General features: G+C 41.1%; 2 protein-coding genes across 2 annotated transcripts; one reads left to right on the forward strand and one right to left on the reverse strand.

Moving 5' to 3' along the window:
- Positions 1-1,412: 1,412 nt before the first annotated feature.
- LOC133547599 (uncharacterized) lies at positions 1,413-6,099 on the reverse strand. The gene is made up of 2 exons (XM_061893211.1): positions 5,882-6,099; positions 1,413-2,161 (listed from the first exon to the last, which is right to left on the reverse strand). Exon 2 carries the CDS (start codon positions 2,109-2,111, stop codon positions 1,500-1,502), a length of 612 nt encoding a protein of 203 aa, XP_061749195.1. The 5' UTR covers positions 2,112-2,161; positions 5,882-6,099; the 3' UTR covers positions 1,413-1,499.
- A 635-nt stretch (positions 6,100-6,734) lies between these two features.
- Positions 6,735-20,998, forward strand: LOC133547597 (zinc finger protein 184-like). Its single transcript, XM_061893208.1, has 3 exons — positions 6,735-6,866; positions 9,615-9,837; positions 18,805-20,998. Exons 2-3 carry the CDS (start codon positions 9,615-9,617, stop codon positions 19,830-19,832), a joined length of 1,251 nt encoding a protein of 416 aa, XP_061749192.1. The 5' UTR covers positions 6,735-6,866; the 3' UTR covers positions 19,833-20,998.
- The last annotated feature ends 1,131 nt before the right edge of the window (positions 20,999-22,129 follow it).

Genomic DNA, 22,129 nt, shown 5'->3' on the forward strand with positions numbered 1-22,129 from the left:
GTGCAGTCTCCTGAGGAAGTACAGCCTGCTCTGTCCTTTCTTGTACTGGTGGTCCGTGTTAACAGTCCAGTCCAGCTTATTGTCCACCCAAACCCCGAGGTACTTGAATGAGTCCACGGTCTGTACTTCAACTCCCTCGATCACAATAGGTTGTGACCGTGGACTCGACCTCCCAAAGTCAATGACCAGCTCCTTGGTCTTTGACGGATTGAGCTGCAAGACGTTCGTGTGGCACCAGACAACCAAGTCCCTCACCAGGTTCCGAAACTCCTCCTCTCTGCCGTCCCTGATGCACCCGACGATGGCTGTGTCATCCGCGTACTTCTAGATGTGACACAGCACTGAGTTGTAGCAGAAGTCAGCGGTGTACAGGGTGAAGAGAAGAGAGGCCAGCACCGTTCCCTGCACCAATGATGTATAAAGTCAATGATAATATGCTTCCAGAAGTGGTCCAGAAGATGTTTCAGATGTGAACCAGTAAATATGAACTAAGAGGGATTTATGTGTACTCAAAAGCAAAGGTATGAACACATGCAAAACAAATATGTACATCATATATAAGAGTTCATCTATGGAATCATCTACAATTAGAAAATAAAATATGCAACTCTTCATTATTACAAAAAACATATGAAACACTATTATGAATAAGTATAAAAGTAAATTATGGATATCTACACTTAAAATGTTTACTGTAAGTAACATATTTTATATACTATTTATTCTCACCTTTTCAGTCAAAAATCTGTTCATTTCAAAGTACACAAATGTGTATATTAACTCATGTACTTGACTGTAATAAAAGCACTAATCTGAAATGTCTAATCTATAAATGTTAGAAACATATTAACATTATTGTACACACACAACAATGATGTCACTCATGTTATATGTGCTGATGTTGTTAGAAAGTCAAAATGAAAGTCTTGACAGTTTATTTCAAATCCTGCAGTTTCATTTGCTGCTGCTGTTCTCACCAGCACACTTGTGTTTCTTACACTGCTACTTAGAAGACAATCTTTCACCACACACACTGCAACTCAACACTTTCTCTCCTGGGTGTCTTCTCATGTGTACTGTGAAAGATTGTCGGTGACGAAAGCTTTTGTTGCAGTTTGAACAAGAGTATGGTTTTTCACCAGAATGTGTTCTCACGTGTGTTTTTAAAAGGGGCCTTAGAGTAAAATCTTTACCACAGATTGAACCCGAAAAAGGTTTTTCACCAGTGTGTGTTCTCATGTGTGCTTTTAAGGTTTGATTTGTTACAAAACTTTTACCACATTCTGAGCAGGAAAAAGTTTTTTCTCTAGTGTGTATTCTCATGTGTACTTTTAACCTTTGATTTATTACAAAACTTTTGCCATATTCTGAGCAGGAAAAAGGTTTTTCACCAGTATGTATTCTCATGTGTGTTTTCAAATTGTGCCAATGCGTAAAATCTTTACTGCAGATTGAACATGAAAAAGGTTTTTCTCCAGTGTGTGTTCTCATGTGTCTTTTCAAATTTTGTCTTTTAGTAAAATCTTTACTACAGATAAAACATGAAAAGGTTTTTCTCCAGTGTGTGTTCTCATGTGTCTTTTCAGACGACTTTGGTATTTAAATGTTTTGTGAGAGTGAGAAGATGTGAAGTGAGTGTTGTCAGTGTGACATGTCTTATCATCTTTAGAGTCTTCATCATCAGTGTCAGGAGAGTGTGACGTTGTGTCCTCACTATCTGATAGTGGAGCTAAGAGCTTGTCTGCTTGTGATCCTCCACAGTGGTCTCCATCAGCTTCTGTTGTCATGTGTTGTGTTGAGCTGCTGCTTGGAGGCTCCCCCCCTCCCCTCTCCTCACTTTCACCTTTCACCTCATCATCTTCACTCTTCACAGGGACACCAGTCACTGGCATCTTGGTGACATCAACCTCCTCCAGTCCTTCAAGATGCTCTCTCTGCTGACTGATGCTGTGCTCTTCCTCTTCCTCTTGAATGTGAGGGGTCAGTGGATCCACCTCTTCCTCTTTAAATCGGGGTGTCAGTGGGTCCTCCTCTTCCTTTTTAAAATGGGGCATCAGTAGGTATTCCTCTTCCTTCTTAATGTGGGAGGGCTGTGGCTCCTCCGTCTGCATCCTGAAGCTGCACTTCTGTTGCTCAGGGTGAAGATGTTCTTCACAGATGTCTGCAAGACAAACACAGCCTCTCTGCTCAGTCACACAATGCATTCAGTACTTTTACATGCACTTAGGAAAAACAAGTTATCGTATGAAGTGTCTTGAAATCTCAGTGACGCACAAACACGCTGCTCTTTACAACATTATTTACAGGAATAGAAAAACAAACCAGGACGACAGGACTTTCTACTATGGATAGACGATATGGTTTAAAATGTATTTTGCGATACATTATTTCATATAGAATTAGTAATAAAACCATTTTAAAACAGGCTACATGTCAGGTTCAAACACTGATGACATCAATTAAACAAGACAAGATGCAAAGAATCAAACAGAGACATAATTCAATTTGGATTCAATTGAGGAGAAACGTGTCGACCTCTAACTTTTTACAGTGTCACCCACGCTCTGGCGAAAGATTGTACTCCCCCTTCTTTATTTTACTTTCTTCGACCACATGACCACAGCTGCTTCGAGAGGGAAGTGTGTCGTAAACAGCGTTGCCTTTGGTTACGGAACAGTTCAAAAGAAAAGGTCGTAAATGAGTTCAAAAAGAGGTTCGTAAAACAGTTCAAAAAGGAGGTTCAAAAAGAGGTCCCCTGGAGGGGACACTGGTTCTGCTTCCTCTTTGCTTTTGTAGTACTTGGGTCAGACAATATCTTTATGTTTGATTATAATACATGAAAGAAAACAGGAACACCTTCATCTTGCTTTCCCCAACACAGTGGAGTTTTACGAGCCTTACTCTTGGTAGGTTTCAAAGACAGCTTTTGCTTCTCACCAGTCACTCAATGCAACACAAAGTTTTTGTGATAACTTAGAAACAATTATTCTGACACTACACAGGCTCCTAATTTAGTTGCTGAAATATGCAGTCAAATATTACATAATTTCCAGTATTATTTTGTCAAATAAATAAACCAGATATTAATAGTAAATAAACAAGTACATTAATAATAATTGTTTCGACAAAATAATACAATTAGAAAAGACACAATATGTTACTGCATATGTCAACTGCCAAATTAGGAGCTTTTGTAACCCATTTTGAAATTCTTTTATCAGCAATCATATATCAAATGATGTATCGTGACATATATTGTTATTAGGATATAGATTTGAGGTCATAGCACTCATACCAAACATTGGTTTGCCGAGTCATTTTGTTTGGCCCACCAAATATATTTATTTGTTTATAATCTTCAGATGTGTGTGTATTAAGGGTGTAACGGTACGTGTATTTGTATTGAACCGTTTCGGTACGGGGGTTCTGGTTCGGAGGTGTATCGAACAAGTTTCCACACGGACATATTAAGTAGCGCACCACACGTTGTGTCAACAATGCACACTGAGGCACAACACACAGCATGCTAACAACGACCGGGCTACTACAAAGTGTAAAAGCCAGAGCTGGAAGACCCTCCTGCATCGTTAAGATCTCCCGTTTGGGAACACTTCGGCTTTGCAGTGCGATACAACAATGGGTAACATGGCTTCAACGAAGAGAAAGACGAACAAACACAGCTCCCACTGCATTCAAGCAGCTTCTACTCTGCGACTCAGGCAGGGCTAAAGCAATAACAAATGCTGTTGGTGTTTTTACAGCAGCAGATTTAAGACCATAGTGCATTAAAAACTCGATTTTGACCCACTTCTATGGTGGAAGAACAATGAGCCCACATATCCTCTTACTGCCAAGTTAGCCAGGCACTACCTCACCATACCTGCTACCTCCGTGCCCAGCGAAAGGGTATTTTTCACAGCTGGGGACATTGTAACTGCAAGCAGGTCTGCTCTTTCTGCAGACAAGGTGGATAAACTGATTTTTCTGGCAGAAAACATGAAAATTGATTGAAAGTCATCAGGGTTAAAGGCTGGAGGGTGGGAAAAAGAAAAGTTAATATGAGGCTGAGTTGACTTGAAATTGTTTAATGCTGCACTTTTTGTATGTAGAAGAAAAGTTTTGTCATTTTATTTAATCCGAGCAACAACTTGAAGCAGTTTAATGTTGCACTTTATATGTGAGAATGTTGCACTTTATATGTAGAAAGGTGTCATGACGCGGAGTCGAACCCGCGTTACCTCAGCGGCTGGAGCTGCGTGTGCCTCTGCTGACAGTGAGCCAAGAGGCGCCTCTGCTGACAGCGCACCAAGAAGCGCCCTCGCTCGTGCTGAGGGCACCACGCCCACGCAGCAACGAGCCTACACGCTATCAATAATCAACACACCTGGACTTGATGAGAGGGAGCAGCATAAAGACCAGCAGACCCGAGGACCCTTTGCCAGAACGTCGCTAACCTTCCAGTAAGCATCATGTCTGACATTCCCTGTTTTCCCAGTGAATTTCTTGCCCTTGTTTTACTCTATCTCTCTGTTTTCCCCTGGTTCATGTCCTTTTGTATTTCCTCAGTGACTACGCTATCCTTCCTTATTTGTGCCTTGTCACTCAACTCGCATCCGGATTCCTGACTGCTCTCCTCGATCCACGACCTCCCTGCTCGGACCCAGACCACGCTGCCCTGCTCTTGCCCATGACCTCTTGCATGTCCACGACCTGCCTCTTCGCCTTGCCCTCTTGGATTACGACGAAAGATACAACCAACATTTACAGACAACAACCCTTGGTAACATTTACATATTTAATATTACACATAGTGAAGTGAAGTGAATTATATTTATATAGCGCTTTTCTCTAGTGACTCAAAGCGCTTTACATAGTGAAACCCAATATTTAAGTTACAGTTAAACCAGTGTTGGTGGAACTGGGAGCAGGTGGGTACTCATTCACTTTGAGTAGCATACACACGCCACGCATTCATCAAAGGTTTTAAATGAACCTTGTAAACCGCAGTCCTGCCCTGGTTGTTGCCTCCTTCCCTTCTCTGGTACACAACAAAAGGTTTGGTTAAGAAACCAATTCTGAGCCTTATCTTATTTAGTTTTTATTGTGTGTGTATATATATATATATATATATATATATATATATATATATATATATATATATATATATATATATATATATATATACACACAGACGAGCAGACCACCCTGGATCCCGACTCTAGGCAGATATATATATATATATATATATATATATATATATATATATATATATATATATATATATATATATATTTATATATATATATATATACATATATATATATATATATATATATATATATATATATATATATATATTTATATATGATATATCTGCCCAGAGTCGGGACCCGGGGTGGACTGCTTGCCTGTGCATCGGTTAGGGACATCTCTGCGTTACTGACCTGTCTCCGATCGGGATGGTCTCCGGCTGGCCCCACTATGGACTGGACTCTCACTATTATGTTAGAAACTGGCTGGCCTGGGAACGCCTCGGGATCCCCCGGGAAGCGGCTGGGGAAAGGAAAGGCTGGGCTTCCCTTCTTAGGCTGCTGCCCCCGCAACCTGACCTCAGATAAGCAGAAGAAGATGGACGGATGGTTGGATGGATGGAAGGATGTGTAACACAACTTGATGTTTCTTGAAAACAGCGTCCAGTAGTTGATGTTGTTGCTCCTTCTCCTCTTTTGTTGGACAAAGTTCCTCCTTGTACTCTGCTATCGTTTTTTTTTTCTAACATCACAAATATTTCTTCAACAGCAGCAGTTAGTCGCAGATTCAGCAACACTCACATCATTTGTAATGTAGACATGTTCACACAATAAAAACACTTTACACTTACATTGGATCTCTGCTTTGATGTGTCGATCACTTCCGCCTCTCTTTGTTAGCAGCTAACAAGCTAAGCTAACCAGCAGGCTAGGCTAGCACGTCAAAGTGCACTCAGACTAATGTATCCGCATACAATAACAATTAATAACGACGTTTACTCTGTTAAACGACACACATGTGCACATGTACGTTGTAATTAAGACCTAGAAACCATAATAACCAATACAACGTCTTGTTTTGTTCTACCTCCTGTGTGACGTCATCGAGGTGTTCTCAACCGCAGAACAAATGTTGGCCAAATACGTGTTTCACTGGGACAATAGTGAGTGGTGCACACTTCCTTCAAACACGTGTTTCACTGGGACAATAGTGAGTGGTGCACACTTCCTTCAAACACGTGTTTCACTGGGACAATAGTGAGTGGTGCACACTTCCTTCAAACACATGTTTCACTGGGACAATAGTGAGTGGTGCACACTTCCTTCAAACACGTGTTTCACTGGGACAATAGCGAGTGGTGCACACTTCCTTCAAACACGTGTTTCACTGGGACAATAGTGAGTGGTGCACACTTCCTTCAATCACGTGTTTCACTGGGACAATAGTGAGTGGTGCACACTTCCTTCAAACACGTGTTTCACTGGGACAATAGTGAGTGGTGCACACTTCCTTCAAACACGTGTTTCACTGGGACAATAGTGAGTGGTGCACACTTCCTTCAAACACGTGTTTCACTGGGACAATAGTGAGTGGTGCACACTTCCTTCAAACACGTGTTTCACTGGGACAATAGTGAGTGGTGCACACTTCCTTCAAACACGTGTTTCACTGGGACAATAGTGAGTGGTGCACACTTCCTTCAAACACGTGTTTCACTGGGACAATAGTGAGTGGTGCACACTTCCTTCGCCCGGCCACAGAAGACAAAAAAGAGTTGCTGGTGTAACAATAGGAAGAATATATTCCACTCCTCTCTTGTACACGCGGCTTATGAGGTAATATACATGATATATTTTCATATTATTTATCTTATTTACCTCATATGTTGTTCGAAGCTAACGTGCTAGCGTTAGCCCGCTAGCAGGCCTTTGTAGCAAATGCGAGCGTTTTTTTTGAGGAGTGTATTTTATATGTTCTCTATGAGAATTATATTGACTTATTTAATACTTTAACTGTTTTTTGTTGTATATTACAGTCACGCTTAACATCATTGAATATTTGTTACTAGAAAGAAACGAACGTCTCGAAATTTAAGTCTGGAATAAGTCACATTATATAATAATAATACATTTTATTTGGTATAGCGCTTTTCAGTGTACTCAAAGATGCTTTACAGGATGAAAAAATAATTACAAATATTATTATTATAATGACAGTAGAATATTATTGCAGTGGTCTATTTTGTGTTGGTGTCAACTTTATTAACAATAAATATAAATGATGTTTGCATGCACTTCTATTCCTTTGATAACATCCATCCATTTTCTACCGCTTGTCCCTATTTGGGGTTGCGAGGGGGGACAGGGGGTGTTGGAGCCTATCTCAGCTGCATTTGGTGGACATATCATGGAAATTAAATCAACTGGTGTTTGTTATTATGAATACACTATTTGCACAATTGTAAGCGATTAATGCTTATTCAGTCAGACTAAAATAAATATTTAATTAAATAAATGTTAAATATGAAAAATGGCTTTAATATACTGCACACAAATTGAATATGCATCAATATTTTGTTTGTAATCAAATCATGAGGTACCCAAATATTCTAATATATATATATATATATATATATATATATGTATATATATATATATATATATGTATATATATATATATATATATGTATATATATATATATATATATGTATGTGTATATATATGTATGTGTATATATATATATATATATTAGGGCTGGGTAACGATTAAAAATTGTAATCGAAGTTAATCGCACTATTTCTCCGAGTAATCGCGATTAACTGCATTGTATACACAAAGCCCAATAATGAATTCAAAAGTAGTGTGTAGTGCACCTTTATTGGAATATTCTCTCACATGAACAAAAGCGCCAAAACATTTGTTGTGCAAACACAATTTAAATCAGTCCTTGTTAAACAGTAGCAGTTAAATAGCATATTTTATGAAAATCAACTCAAAAAATGTAAATACAAACATTTAAGCTAATTGCCACTGCCAGGGTATTTAAGTTATCCTGTTTGTTATGGAAAATAAATATAATCTACATACAAATCTCTGAGCCACAATCATAACATCTGAACAGGCAATTTCTGAGGTAACAGCAGAAACATTTTTTTTTATCAGGGTCTTATGTTTAAAAAACCTATATTATAGGTAGTGGGCTCTTTTAGGGAATTTTTGATCAAATTATCCGTAGTAGCAATATTAATAATGTTGTGTTTATTCTGCGTAGTGCACTTAAAATAATTATGACCATATCTAGGAATTGATATGATGGGAATTTTCCGATTGTTTGCTTGGTGCTTTGATAAACTGAACGCATCATATACATGGTACTATATTGTGATGTTATGAGCCAGGGAAAAAAAGAACTACCCTACCCAGCATGCAACAGGAGTGACGAGCATGCGTGGTAGCCCAGTATAGGTTGTGTCGCCATGACGGCATCTTGTATGTTGTGATATGCACGCTCTGAAAGCAAACGTTAAGAACTCAGCCATCAGTCCTGGTCTGCATTATTCATAAATAGACAGACAACACATATACTCCGCTGCTTCACAGGCCGCTGGATGTAGCCGGCAAAGTATTCCCATGCTAGCTAGCCGCTCTAGCAAGCACGCCTCATTCAGTCCAAAACGGCCCGATCTATCCACATCCAGAATTGTCTGGCGGTCGTAAGTGATCCCGGAGTGACCACGCTGTAAGCCAGCCATGAAATTTGCAGAATTGTCCGGTATTTTTGCCAAATGTTCCATCTTTAGCAAGAGCCCCTCGACGCCGGGCGACGCCATCTTGTTACGAAAAGGCGTTAACAAAATAAAAGCATGTAAACAACATACGCAAATGTGAGATAAAATAATTGTCGGTGTTAATAGAGTGATGAATTAACTCGTAATTAATTTGCCCACCCCTAATATATATATATATATACATATATATTCTCACGCCAGCACATTCCTTAAGGTGTGAGTGAGGTTCAAGCAACATACTATCACACGGCCACACTCGCTGGCACTTGTTACACGTGCTTCGCTGCACTTCTGTTTCTTGTCTGTTGGGCTAAAAATGTTGCTTTTGCAGAAGGAAAAACAAAGAGAGGATGTTGTGCGTAAAAGTAAAGCCAACCGACCACAGCTCTGTAGTCCTGGTCACCGTTGACGTGAGGTGGGACTATTTTGGAGGTGCACGTCAAGGTTGGCTGGTAGGTTGGTAGTGGGAGGAGCCAGTTGGCGTCACTTGATGCTGCAGCACAATGACACTTTTATACGTGCAGACTGACTTCATGCAGTCATGACGGTATTAAAATCCCAGCAGGAGGTTTTCTATAAGTTGTTACTTTTTAATCAATAATTAATGTAAATGCAGAAAACAGGATCAATGACACAATTCATAATAATCAATAACTGATGATTATTCCATGTGTAGAAGAACATCACCACAGAGTGGAGTCAGTTCACTTGGAAAATATTATATTTGATAGATTAAAAAATATTTGACACATCTGAGCTGAAGTTTGTTTGTGTTGTCTTGCGGACGTCCAACAGATGAACGCTCGTCAAGAAGAACGTCCCCTTCAGCAGCAGGAGGATCCACAGCCCCCCCACATTAAAGAGGAAGAGGAGGAAGTGTGGATGAGTCAGGAGGGAGAGTGTCCTGTAGGGCAGGAGGAGGCTGATGTCAGCAAGTTTCCACTGACTGTTGTCTCTGTGAAGACTGAAGAGCATGAAGACAAACCACCTGAGTCCTCACAGCTTCATCACAGTCCAAGTAAGCACAACATCCACATATCATCTAATACAATGTTTGTGACACATGTTCATCCAGGGGACACATTTATCACTAAAGATGGAGATATATTTGCTTTTTAACACCACCATTTAAAAATGAATGCTCATCAATCATCAACAGTGTAATTGCTGGGGTGTAACCATGTGACCTAGAGGCCGTCCTCCTTACCTCACGTGGTCAAATGAAGGCAAACATTCAATATGGCTACTGTTTATTTACCTTAGCAGCACATATGTCAGCATATTTCAAAGGTTTAGTGGTGTAGATAAGAGCTGTACACCAAGTACCATTTTTTTTTTTTTAGTACTGGTTCCTAAAGGCCTACTGAAAGCCACTACTAGCGACCACGCAGTCTGATAGTTTATATATCAATGATGAAATATTAACATTGCAACACATGCCAATACGGCCACTTTAGTTTACTAAATTGCAATTTTAAATTTCCCGGGAGTTTCGTCTTAAAAACGTTGTGTTACGATGACGTCTACGCAAGACGTCACGGGTTTATAGGAAGTATGAGCGCTGCACACACACACAGCTAAAAGTCGTCTGCTTTAACGGCATAATTACACAGTATTTTGGACATCTGTGTTGCTGAATCTTTTGCAATTTGTTCAATTAATATTGGAGAAGTCACAGTAGAAAGATGGAGTTGGGAAGCTTTACCCTTTAGCCACACAAACACACGGTGATTCCTTGTTTAAAATTCCCGGAGGTGAAACTTTCCTATGGATCAGAGCGCGGTCAAGAGAACATGAATCACGACCACACGTCAACCAGCAGGTTTCGGTGAGATAATTGTGGTTAAAACGTCGCTTCTTACCGGAGAAAAGCTGAGCTTGTGCCATCCATAAAGCTGCCGTCAACTCCTCTGAGACACTGGCGTCAAGACACCCGTGGAGACACACCTCCGACTATCAGGTACTATTTAACTCACTAAAACAATAGCAACACAATAGAAAGATAAGGGATTTCCCAGAATTATCCTAGTAAATGTGTCTAAAAACATCAGAATCCGTCCCAATGCAATCGCGTTTTTTTTTTTTTCTAGTCCGTCGCTATCAATATCTTCAACCACAAATCTTTCATCCTCACTCAAATTAAAGGGGAAATTGTCGTTTTCTCCTGTCCGAATAGCACTTTTTGTTGGAGGCTCCCATTAAAATCAATGTGAATATGTGAGGAGCCCCCACACTTGTGACGTCATCGTCTGCGACTTCCGGTAGAGTCAGGGCTTTTCTCTTAGCACCGAAAGTTGCAAACTTTATCGTGGATGTTCTCTACTAAATCCTTTCAGCAAAAATATGGCAATATCGCGAACTGATCAAGTATGACACATAGAATGGACCTGCTATCCCCGTTTAAATAAGAACATCTCATTTCAGTAGGCCTTTAATTATGTGGTCCATGAAGACCGTGAAGATTCTGGACTAACGACACAACTATTTGTATTTTTAATTCCAGCTGACTGAGGTAACTATGACACGTTGTCACATTGAGTTCAGCTGCCGCTGCTACACATTACAATCAGCTTTGAATGATGACAAATAAGGAAGCAACCAAAGTGTGATGTGTGTGTTATTGAGAAGAAGATGACATAACTGCATTTCACCTTGCACTGCACACATAGTTGACTTCTTTAAGACTTCAACCTCTTCTGCAAATAGGAATGCTATTTAAAATGCCTCTTTTCCACTTTTTTATTTCCACAAATGACATGTAGTACCGAAAAGAGTACCGATAAATACTGGTATCGATAAGGAATATTGATTAGGGTATCATATCCATAAATCTATAAATGTACATCCCTACTGAAGATACAAGCCAGATATTGGTCTCAAGATGGCGGCGCCCTGCTCGGCTGCGGCTGCAGAGGCTCTTGGTAGTAATAGAACATTTTGGCAAATCTACCAGTAATTTCTGTGAATTTCATGGCTGGCTTCCAGCGTGGACACTCCGTAGTAACGTACGACCGCCAGACAATTTTGGATGTGGATGGATCGGGCAGTATTAGACCGAAAGATGCGTATACGTTGGACCTCCTCGCTATCCTGGGAATACTACGCCGGCTACATCCAGCGGCCTGTGAGGCAGCGGAGCCTAGTACCAGAGGGGACCGCAGACAGAGGAGACATAAGCGGTGTGATCAGAAACAGAAACGGAGATGCCGAGCGGGGCTAACAACAAAGCTAAAGGCTAATCCTCACAGAACGCCGCTTCCTTCCATCCTGCTCTCAAATGTCCGCTCACTGGAGAACAAACTGGACTACCTGAAGCTGGATTCATATGCAAGACACTGCTGCTGGAATTGTAATTTTCCTGAGGGAACTCTCCTGAAGGAATCAATAAAGTACTATCTATTTATCTATCTAGATGAGAGACTGCTGCGCCATATTTCTCACAGAAACGTGGCTGAAACCATTCGTCCCGGGCGAGGCAGTTAGCATCGAGGAGCTAACTATGTTTGGGTCGGATAGGAGCAGCACTCTCACTGGTAAATCCCGAGGCGGTGGTGTTTGTATATACATCAATAACAACTGGTGCAACAACGGGAAGAACGTCTCATGTCACTGCTCTCCCGATGTAGAAATATTAACTATAAAATGCAGGCCATTTTATTTACCTCGGGAATTCAGTGCTATGATCTTCACAACAGTGTACATTCCCCCCAGTGCTCACACCAAAGAAGCTTTGAATGCTTTGTGCTGCTCCATCAATGAACTGCAAACTACACATCCAGAGGAAGTTTTCATCGTTGCAGGGGATTTTAATCAAGCTTACATGAAAACCGTTTTCCCTCATTTCCATCAATATGTGAATTTTGCAACCAGGGATGGAAGCAAGCTGGACTTGGTTTATAGTAATATTAAACAGGCGTATAAAGCTGCACCACGCCCCCACCTGGGCTCCTCAGACCATCTATATGTGATGCTAATTCCTGCATACAAGCCCCTGCTGATCAGAAAGCAAGCTACAGTGAAGCAGGTGAGGACCTGGCCAGAGGGAGCAATGGAAGCATTACAAGACTGCTTCGGAACCACAGACTGGGACATGTTCAAGGCAGCCGTCACCGATAATCATAACACATGTGTGGAGGAGTATGCAAAGTCTGTGTCCGCATACATTCAGAAGTGCATGGAGGATGTCAGTGTGATCAGATTAGGGGCGGCATGGCGTAGTGGGTAGAGCGGCCGTGCCAGAAACCTGGGGGTTGCAGGTTCGCTTCCCACCTATTAACATCCAAATCGCTGCCGTTGTGTCCTTGGGCAGGACACTTCACCCTTGCCCGCGGTGCCGCTCACACTGGTGAATGAATGATGAATGAATGATTGGTGGTGGTAGGAGGGGCCGTAGGCGCAAATTGGCAGCCACGCTTCCGTTGGTCTACCCCAGGGCAGCTACAGATGTAGCTTACCACCACCAGGTGTGAATGAATGATGGCTTCCCACTTCTCTGTGAGCGCTTTGAATATCTAACAATAGAAAAGCGCGATATAAATCGAATCCATTATTATTATTATTATTATTATTATCAAGAACATCCCCACACGGGCCAACGAGAAACTCTGGATGGATGAACAGTGAGGTACTGCGTGCAATGCTGAAGGCTCGGAACAAGGCGTTTAAGTCTAGCGACATGGTAGCAGTAAAAACAGCCAGAGCTAACCTGAACCGTGCCATTAAGGTTGCAAAGGTGCTCACAGTCAGAAAGTGCAGGACTTCTTCCAGAACCCCACGAACACTCGACAAATGTGGCAGGGCATACAGGTCATCACGGACTATAAAGCTGCCCCCCATCCCTGTGACAACAGTATCAGCTTCCTAAATGACCTAAACAACTACTTTGAAAGGTTTGAGGCACTTAACACCCCTCCGGCGAGAACATCCATCACTCCGGCGAAAAAAACACCCCTCGCTCTGATGAGCAGCCGCTCAACTTGGACACAGCAGATGTCCTGAATACCCTGAGGAAAGTGAACCCCCGGACCTGATGACATTCCGGGCCAGGTGCTTCAGGGATGTGCAGACCAGTTGGCGGGGGTTCTCACAGACATCTTCAACATCTCGCAGGGAGGTGGTGAAACATCTGGTTGACTGGTGCAGAACCAACAACCTGGTCCTGAACGTCGACAAGACCAAGGAGATCATCGTTGACTTCAGGAAGCACCAGTCCAGCCACACTTCACTCTTCATCAACGGCACAGCGGTGGAGATGGTAAGCAGCACCAAGTTCCTGGGGGTGCAGATTACTGACAATATAACCTTGTCCCTACACACCGGAGATCTTGTAAAAAGAGCTCAGCAGCGCATGCACTTTTTGCGTCGGATGTAAAGAGCACAGCTCCCTCCCCCCATTCTCAGCACATTCTACAGAGGAACTATAGAGAGCCTGCTGACCAACAGCATCTCTGTCTGGACTGGAGCCTGCAATGGCTCAGACTGGAAGTCCCAGAGCATGATTGACCCCCCACCATGCTTAACAGTAGGAATGGTGTTCTTCTCTTTGTAAGCTTAATTTTTTTCTCCTCCAGACATAACGTTGATTCATAGGCCCAAAGAGTTCCAGTTTTGTCTCATCACTCCATAGAACAGTTTCCCAAAACATTTGGGGTTTGTCCAGATGATTTTTTGGCATACTGGAGTCAATTTTTCTTGTGCCTGGTAGTCAGAAGTGGGGTGCGCCTGGGAGTTTTGGCATGGAGGCCTTCATCTCGTAGTGCGCGCCTTATTGTCTGGGACGAAACCTGCGTTCCCCCCTCTGCAATGTCCTGTTGTAGTTCCTCAGTTGTTACCCGGGGGTTTTTCATCACTGTACGCACACAGCATCCTCTTTCTACCACGCCCAGGTAGTGTTTCCACTGTGCCTTTAGCTTTAAACTTGCGAATTATGCTCCCAACTGTGTCTCTTGGAATGTGTAATGTCTTTGCTATTTTCTTATATCAATATCCTTTCTTATGAAGAGAAATTACCTCCTCTCTTGACTTCTTTGACCACTCCCTGGACTTCACCATGTTGCAAATACACCATTGACCATCTACAAGAAGCTGAGCGTCAGTCTTTTTCAATCACTTTAATTGTTGCTCGTTATGGTTCTAATCACATCTACAGGTGTGTTCAACACCTGATTGAAAAGACCTTATTCAAATTCTGTTCTTAAGAGTTATGATCTGCAAGGGGTTGAATAATTTTGTCAATGAGATATTAAGAAAAATGTCCTTTTTTGGTATTTTGTAAAATACAGTGTTACGATTTGAGTTGCATTTGTCTATTTGAAACATCTTTATTTGATATGACTATAAACAAAATACGGAATAAATGTCCAACTTTCTAAAACACCAAAATTGTGTGGCGGTTTAATAATTTGGATCACAACTGTATATCTGCACCTTATTGTTTTTTTTATCCTGCACTACCAAGAGATAATTCAACAAAATTGCGTTCTTATTTGTACTGTAAAGTTCAACTTTGAATGACAATAAAAAGGAAGTCTAAGTCTAAATATCTTATAAAAAAATAAAATCATTTTTTTATTTGGATTTAGTTACTTCTCCGCTGTCCATCAATGTCTCAACACCTTTGAGAGATGATTTAATCTAGTTCATTTCTACTAATTAGCTATGTTTTGTTGATATCAAACATCAGAATCAGACATACTTTATTAATCCCTGAGGGGAAATAAACATTTTCAGCACAATCCCATTCAAGGTCAGACAAACATTCTAGGGAGACAGAACAGGATCGCTGACGGGTCTGCCAACTTGCGGCGCCCCTTGCAAAAAAGGTGAGATACATACAGGTAAACAAGTGGGGGCAATGTGAGAAAAAATTAAAAATCGGTCTCAGCCTGGGCCCCTGGAGAGGGGGTCCAGACTGAGGCCAAGGGAAAAAAACAACTTATAGCCCTAGCATACATCCCTCTTTCATGTGTAAGAGGGAAACATCAAAGAAGACAAAGGACATTAAAAGAGCAGAGCTGATGCAACCAGACACTTCTACATACATACATGAATAAAAAGTAAAAGAAACAAATACACTGTGGTGGCTTTTGCGGTGTCCCACGCCATCGTCTGCTGGGGTGGAGGGAGGATGGCCAGAGACGGGAGCAGACCCAACAAAGCAACCAAGAGAGCCGACTCCACTCTCGGCCGCCGACCAAGTCTCGGCCAGTGTCCAGTCCGCATGGATGAGTGAGGATACGTCCAAAGAGACCGAGGTGTCCGATACCTGCTCATTCAGCCAAGACACTGTGAAGCTTTTACGTCCCGGCGCTCAGTGCTAGCTCCACAGTCCTGTCTCTTCATCTGCATCTCCTCCAGTCTCTCCAAACGGATTCTGGTGTGGCAGAAACCCAGCAGCTGGTCTCCATGGCCAAAAGGCTCTCGGGAGGCGGATCCAGAAGTCCACAAAAAAGCACCGCAGAAGTCACGAAAGTACCACTCCTTGTCACACAGTCCCAAAGGGTCCGGACCAAAAGGCAAAAAAAAAAATATATATATATATGTGTATATATATATATATATATATATATATATATATATATATATGCATATGTATATAAACACATGAAAAGAAGATGGAAACACAAAAGGATGACACAAGAGCACAGAGCTCCTGCCAACAGCAGCCACTACAGGGTCGCCATCTTGGGGGGGGGGGGAATTGCAGCATACAAGCTACAACAACACAGAAATCGTAAAAGTTTCCTAAAGGAAAATGTTCATATTTAAATAAGTAGAGTAAATAAATCATAAACAGGATTTTACAGTTTAAATGCAAATGTTGATGCTCCTCTTAGACACTGTTCTTTGTTCTCTTTCGGGTGTACAAGCAGCTGTCTTTTTTGTATGTAAGTGTTTTACTGCTGTGTTTATTTTTTTCATGAGTTTTTGTATTGCTTCCCTGATGTACCGTATGGTTTTGACATCTTGAAAGTCAACGTGGGGACTGATAAAATCCTCAGAGACATTATCAGAATATATGCAGGACAAAGTGTCATGTGACTGGGTAAATCTGGACTTTTCTTAAGCATTTGTTCGTCTAACTTGTGTATTGAAGAACATTTCCCTGAGCAGCAAGAGCGGACCTCAAGGATGGAGCAGAATCAGTCACAACCCCTTGTATTAAAAAGGAAATGGAGGTTCTGCAGTACCCCAAGATTAAAGAGGAAGAGGATTCAAAGCAACCCCACATTAAAGGGAAGGAGGAGCCAGATAGCTCTCACATTAAGGAGAAAAATGAATCACAGCCCTCCCTTACCTTACAGAGAAAGAGGAGTCACAGCTCCACTCACAATAAAGAGGAAGAGTAGGACTCACTGACTTTTTGCTGCGTCAACACAGAAAAAGGTTAAGTGAAATAACTTAGATGTTAACTATCGGTCAATAATGCTTGTCTTTCTCTCAGACAGACAGGGCTTTACTGTCCGTAACACACACACACGCACGCACGCACACATCGCAAAATGAGCTAACGTTACGCTAAAAGCTAATCAGCCTTCACCTCGAGGACTGTGAGCAAGCTGAGCTACCGCCTATACCTCCAGATCGTCAACGGGCTCATAGTGATGTTACAAGTAGTTGACTGGGAGGTGTTTATTATGATATGGGGATCGTCCGCTGCATTATGCTCACCTGCTGAACACCTTTCTGCTAACATGCACCGTCTCTCCTCTCTGCCTGCCTCTGCCGTGAGCCCTGATTCCATGCACTCTGAATACGCACTGCTGATTGGCTCTTACCGCTTTGCCTGTAACCAATCAGATGGTTGTGTGGGTGGGACAATGCTGGGGGCTGCAGAGACATAGTGACAGAGACAGAGGCAGTACGAAGCGTACCAGCTTGTTAAGACTTTAGTTTAGCACAAAATGATAATATCAATACGTCTAATGAAGTCAAATACAAATAAGGCAACCAGAGAAGTATCCTACACTTCTCTTTTGTAAAGTAAATGTGAACATGCGATATGGGCATCTACATCGACTATATGATTTGCCTGAGAAGCCGGACAGGACAAAAAAACAAAAAATGTTTTGGTTTTTTTAAGACTTTAGTTTAGGCGGTGGGTAATGTGTTGATGTTGTTAAGGTGGCCTGGCGGTATAGCTCGGTTGGTAGAGCGGCCATGCCAGCAACTTGAGGGTTCCAGGTTCAATCCCAGCTTCTGCCATCTGAGCCATTGTGTCCTTGGGCAAGACACTTTACCCACCTGCTCCCAGTGCCACCCACATTGGTTTAAATGTACACTTCCACGTGATGTAGAACAGTAGTACCACATTTTAAACATACACACACATCTAAAGAATATAAAAATAAATATATTTGGTGGGCCAAACAAAATGACTCGGCGAAACAATGTTTGGTATGGGCCATATGACTTAAAATCTATATCTTAATAACAATATATGTCACGATATATCATTTGGTATATGATTGCTGATAAAAGAATTTCAAAATGGGTTACAAAAGCTCCTAATTTGGCAGCTGACATATGCAGTAACATATTGTGTCATTTCTAATTGTATTAATTTGGCGAAACAATTATTATTAATGTACTTGTTTATTTACTGTTAATATCTGGTTGCTTTATTTGAGAAAATAATACTGGAAATGATGAAATATTTTACTGCATATTTCATCAACTAAATTAGGAGCCTGTGTAGCCTGTTTTAAAACGGTTCTATTAATAATTCTATAAGAAATAATATATGACAGAATCAATTTTAAACCATCAACCGTCTATCCATTGTAGAAAGTCCTGTTGTGCTGGTTTGTTTTTCCTTCCTGTGAATAATGTTGTAAAGAGCAGCGTGTTTGTGCGTCACTGAGATTTCAAGACAGTTCATACGATAACTTGTTTTTCCTAAGTGCATGTAAAAGTACTGAATGCATTGTGTGACTGAGCACAGATGGATGTTTCTAAAACGTGTTTGTCTTCTTGTGGCCTGCAGACGTCTGTGAAGAACATCTTCTCCCTGAGCAACAGAAGTGGAGCTTCAGGATGGAGCCACAGCCCTCCCACATTAAAAAGGAAAAGAAACACCCACTGATCCCCCATTTTAAAGCGGAAGAGGATGACCCACTGACCACTCACATCAAAGAGGAAGAGGAGGACTCATTGACCCCCAATTTTAAAAAGGAAGAGGAGAAGCCACTAATAACCCATTTTAAAGAGGAAGAGGGGGACCCACTGACACCCCATTTTAAAAAGGAAGCGGTGGATCCACTGAGCCCTCACATTAAAGAGGAAGAGCCACTGATCCCTCACATTAAAGAGGAAGAGGAGGAAGAGGGCATCAGTCAGCCTAAATGGTTGGAGGAGTTCCCAGTGACTGGTGTCCCTGTGAAGAGTGAAGGTGATGAGGTGAAAGGTGAAAGTGAGGAGAGGGGAGGGGGGGAGCCTCCAAGCAGCAGCTCAACACAACACATGACAACAGAAGCTGATGGAGACCACTGTGGAGGATCACAAGCAGACAAGCTCTTAGCTCCACTATCAGATAGTGAGGACACAACGTCACACTCTCCTGACACTGATGATGAAGACTCTAAAGATGATAAGACATGTCACACTGACAACACTCACTTCACATCTTCTCACTCTCACAAAACTTTTAAATACCATTGTCGTCTGAAAACACACATGAGAATACACACTGGAGAAAAACCTTTTTCATGTTCAAACTGCGGTAAACATTTTACTCAGAGGCCAGATTTAAAAGTACACATGAGAACACACACTGGAGAAAAACCTTTTTCATGTTCTATCAGTGGTAAAGATTTTACTCAGAGGCCACATTTGAAAGTACACATGAGAACACACACTGGAAAAAAACCTTTTTCATGTTCAATCTGCGGTAAAGATTTTACTCGAAGGGAAAATTTCAAAAAGCACATGAGAATACACACTGGAGAAAAACCTTTTTCCTGTTCAATCTGCAGTAAATATTTTGCGCAACGGCACTATTTGAAAGAACACTGAGAACACACACTGGAGAAAAACCTTTTACATGTTCAGTATGTTGTAAAAGTTTTTTACAAAGTCAGCATTTGAAAAGACACATGAGAAGACACCCAGGAGAGAAAGTGTTGAGTTGCAGTGTGTGTGGTGAAAGATTGTCTTCTAAGTAGCAGTGTAAGAAACACAAGTGTGCTGGTGAGAACAGCAGCAGCAAATGAAACTGCAGGATTTGAAATAAACTGTCCAGACTTTAACTTTGACCTTCTAAAAACATCAGCACATAGTTTCTAAGATTTATAGATGAGGTATTTTGGATTATTGCCTTTTTTCAGTCAAGTACTACACATGACAAGTGTTTTTTAAAGTTGTTCATGATTTATCCCCCTTTTTTAGAATTCCTCAAACATTATCAATTTCAGAAAACATGGGAACGTTTGGAATGTTTGGGAAAAGTTAATTATGTACATCATCCCACAGAGCTTTACTGTACATCCATCCATTTGTTCTACCACTTGTCTCTTTCATTTTATATGTATAGCATTTAATCACATACTTGTCCGCCAAAGGGTGTTGCGTTTTGGAGGAACTCCTTCTGTCAGAGTGCTGTTCACACTTCTTTAACTGCGGAAATCTACTCACAAAAACAATCCAAACAGTAGGTAACAAAAAACGATGGTGCGAAAAAGAGAAGACTAAATGTGCATTTTGGAAAAAATAACAAAAGCTACTTCTATACACAAATAAAGTCAACTTGGTTTGGAGTTACAAGACGTGCACACTACAAAACAACACCAAGATGGATGGCACTGGGAATGGCCAAGGTAGCAAAATACTCAAAGCATGTAATCAACTGGCGTGGAGTAGAATCGCCGAGTGCCATCCAGCTGTCAAGGTGCTGCTTAAGTAGCACCAGGGTCAATTGGAAGCAGCTGTGCACGTCCCACAACTCCGCCCACAAAGGCAACACAGGAACTCTAGGAGGAAGGAGAAATGTAAGAACAAGGTCAACTGCACCAAAAGACGAAAACTGACTGTTGGAGCCAAATTTCCTTATTTGCTTATATTGTTTTTATTTTGTTTTCTCTGATTGATTGCTGGCTTCAGTTCATGCTGAATTTCCCTTTCTGCAGATTGCTCCGCCCACTTCCTGTTGAGAACCAGGAAGTGTCGACAGGGATGGGACTGTTGCTATGGTGCGGTTGCCATGGTAGCCTCCTTTTAATTGTGTTCAGCTGGGAACACTGGGGGGTGATTGCATGGAGGACAAACAGTTTTGGAGCGTGTGGTGTGGTGTGTGGTCAGGTCTCACTGCTGTGACAATGTGCCATTCAAGCCAAGGTCAGCATACATTATGTTCTAGAACCTACTTTTCATTTCATTTTGATAGCTTGGAATAAAGGGATTGTCATATCCAAACACATTTCTACAGTACTGGACATTCAATCATCAAACTGGTCAACACAATATCAGTATCAGTATCAGTATCAGCCCAAAGGTAAGTGCTGTACAATGACAATAAAATGCCTCGTAGCCGATTATACAAATGTGATCAATTCATCTAGATGCTGTCCTGCCACAGTGAATAGGTTTCCCTTTTTAAAGGGCAAAGTCCTTGCAGGGTCTTTTGTCCTAATGACTGTCTGGATAAAGTGAGGAGACTATAATATAGGAAAACAATTTATTTTTACAAATAAACTAGAATAAATAACACATTTTTACAGGAAGCTAAATTGGACAGAACACCTGCATCATCTTCTCAACAACACCCACATTCTTACAAACAACATATTTAAGAATGGTGGTGTTAAATACAAAGTGCATTCAGATACAAACAATTATTTTTGATGTTTACTCTATTAAAGGACATATATGTGCACATGTATGCACTGATTAAAATACTTTCACACAGCAAAGTGTGAATACATGTTGTAAAGTGTGGGGTTGAGTTATAATTGATATAATACAATTAGGTATGGCAAATGCATTTTGTTTACTTGCCAACTATTCAAATTATATTTAATATACATATTTATATAATGTCATGTAATATGAATTCAACACTTCTTATGTTAACATATGAGTTTATTTGCTAACCAGTTCTACTTCTGAGTATTTATTTTATTTTGTTATTGAACAATTAAACACACATAAACAATGTTTAGACACATTAAGGTACTTTCAATACAATATGAGTGTCAGGCTTTGACGTGGATTGAGTGTGCTCCTTCGACGCAGCGGGATTACAGGACGAGCCAGGCGTGAATTCAGGTACATGTTTTTATTTAAACACTCTAATCAAAAATAATCAAACTAAGGGC

This window comes from Nerophis ophidion, unplaced genomic scaffold (genome assembly GCF_033978795.1).
Source record: "Nerophis ophidion isolate RoL-2023_Sa unplaced genomic scaffold, RoL_Noph_v1.0 HiC_scaffold_132, whole genome shotgun sequence".
NCBI classification, from domain to species: Eukaryota; Metazoa; Chordata; class Actinopteri; order Syngnathiformes; family Syngnathidae; genus Nerophis; species Nerophis ophidion.

What these genes read in the sequence shown, in the direction of transcription:
- LOC133547599 (XM_061893211.1), bottom strand. Translation starts at nt 2,111, where the DNA reads ATGCAGACGGAGGAGCCACAGCCCTCCCACATTAAGAAGGAAGAGGAA.
- LOC133547597 (XM_061893208.1), top strand. Translation starts at nt 9,615, where the DNA reads ATGAACGCTCGTCAAGAAGAACGTCCCCTTCAGCAGCAGGAGGATCCA. An exon ending in ACAGCTTCATCACAGTCCAA is followed by an intron (nt 9,838 to 18,804) that starts GTAAGCACAACA and finishes TGTGGCCTGCAG; the next exon opens with ACGTCTGTGAAGAACATCTT.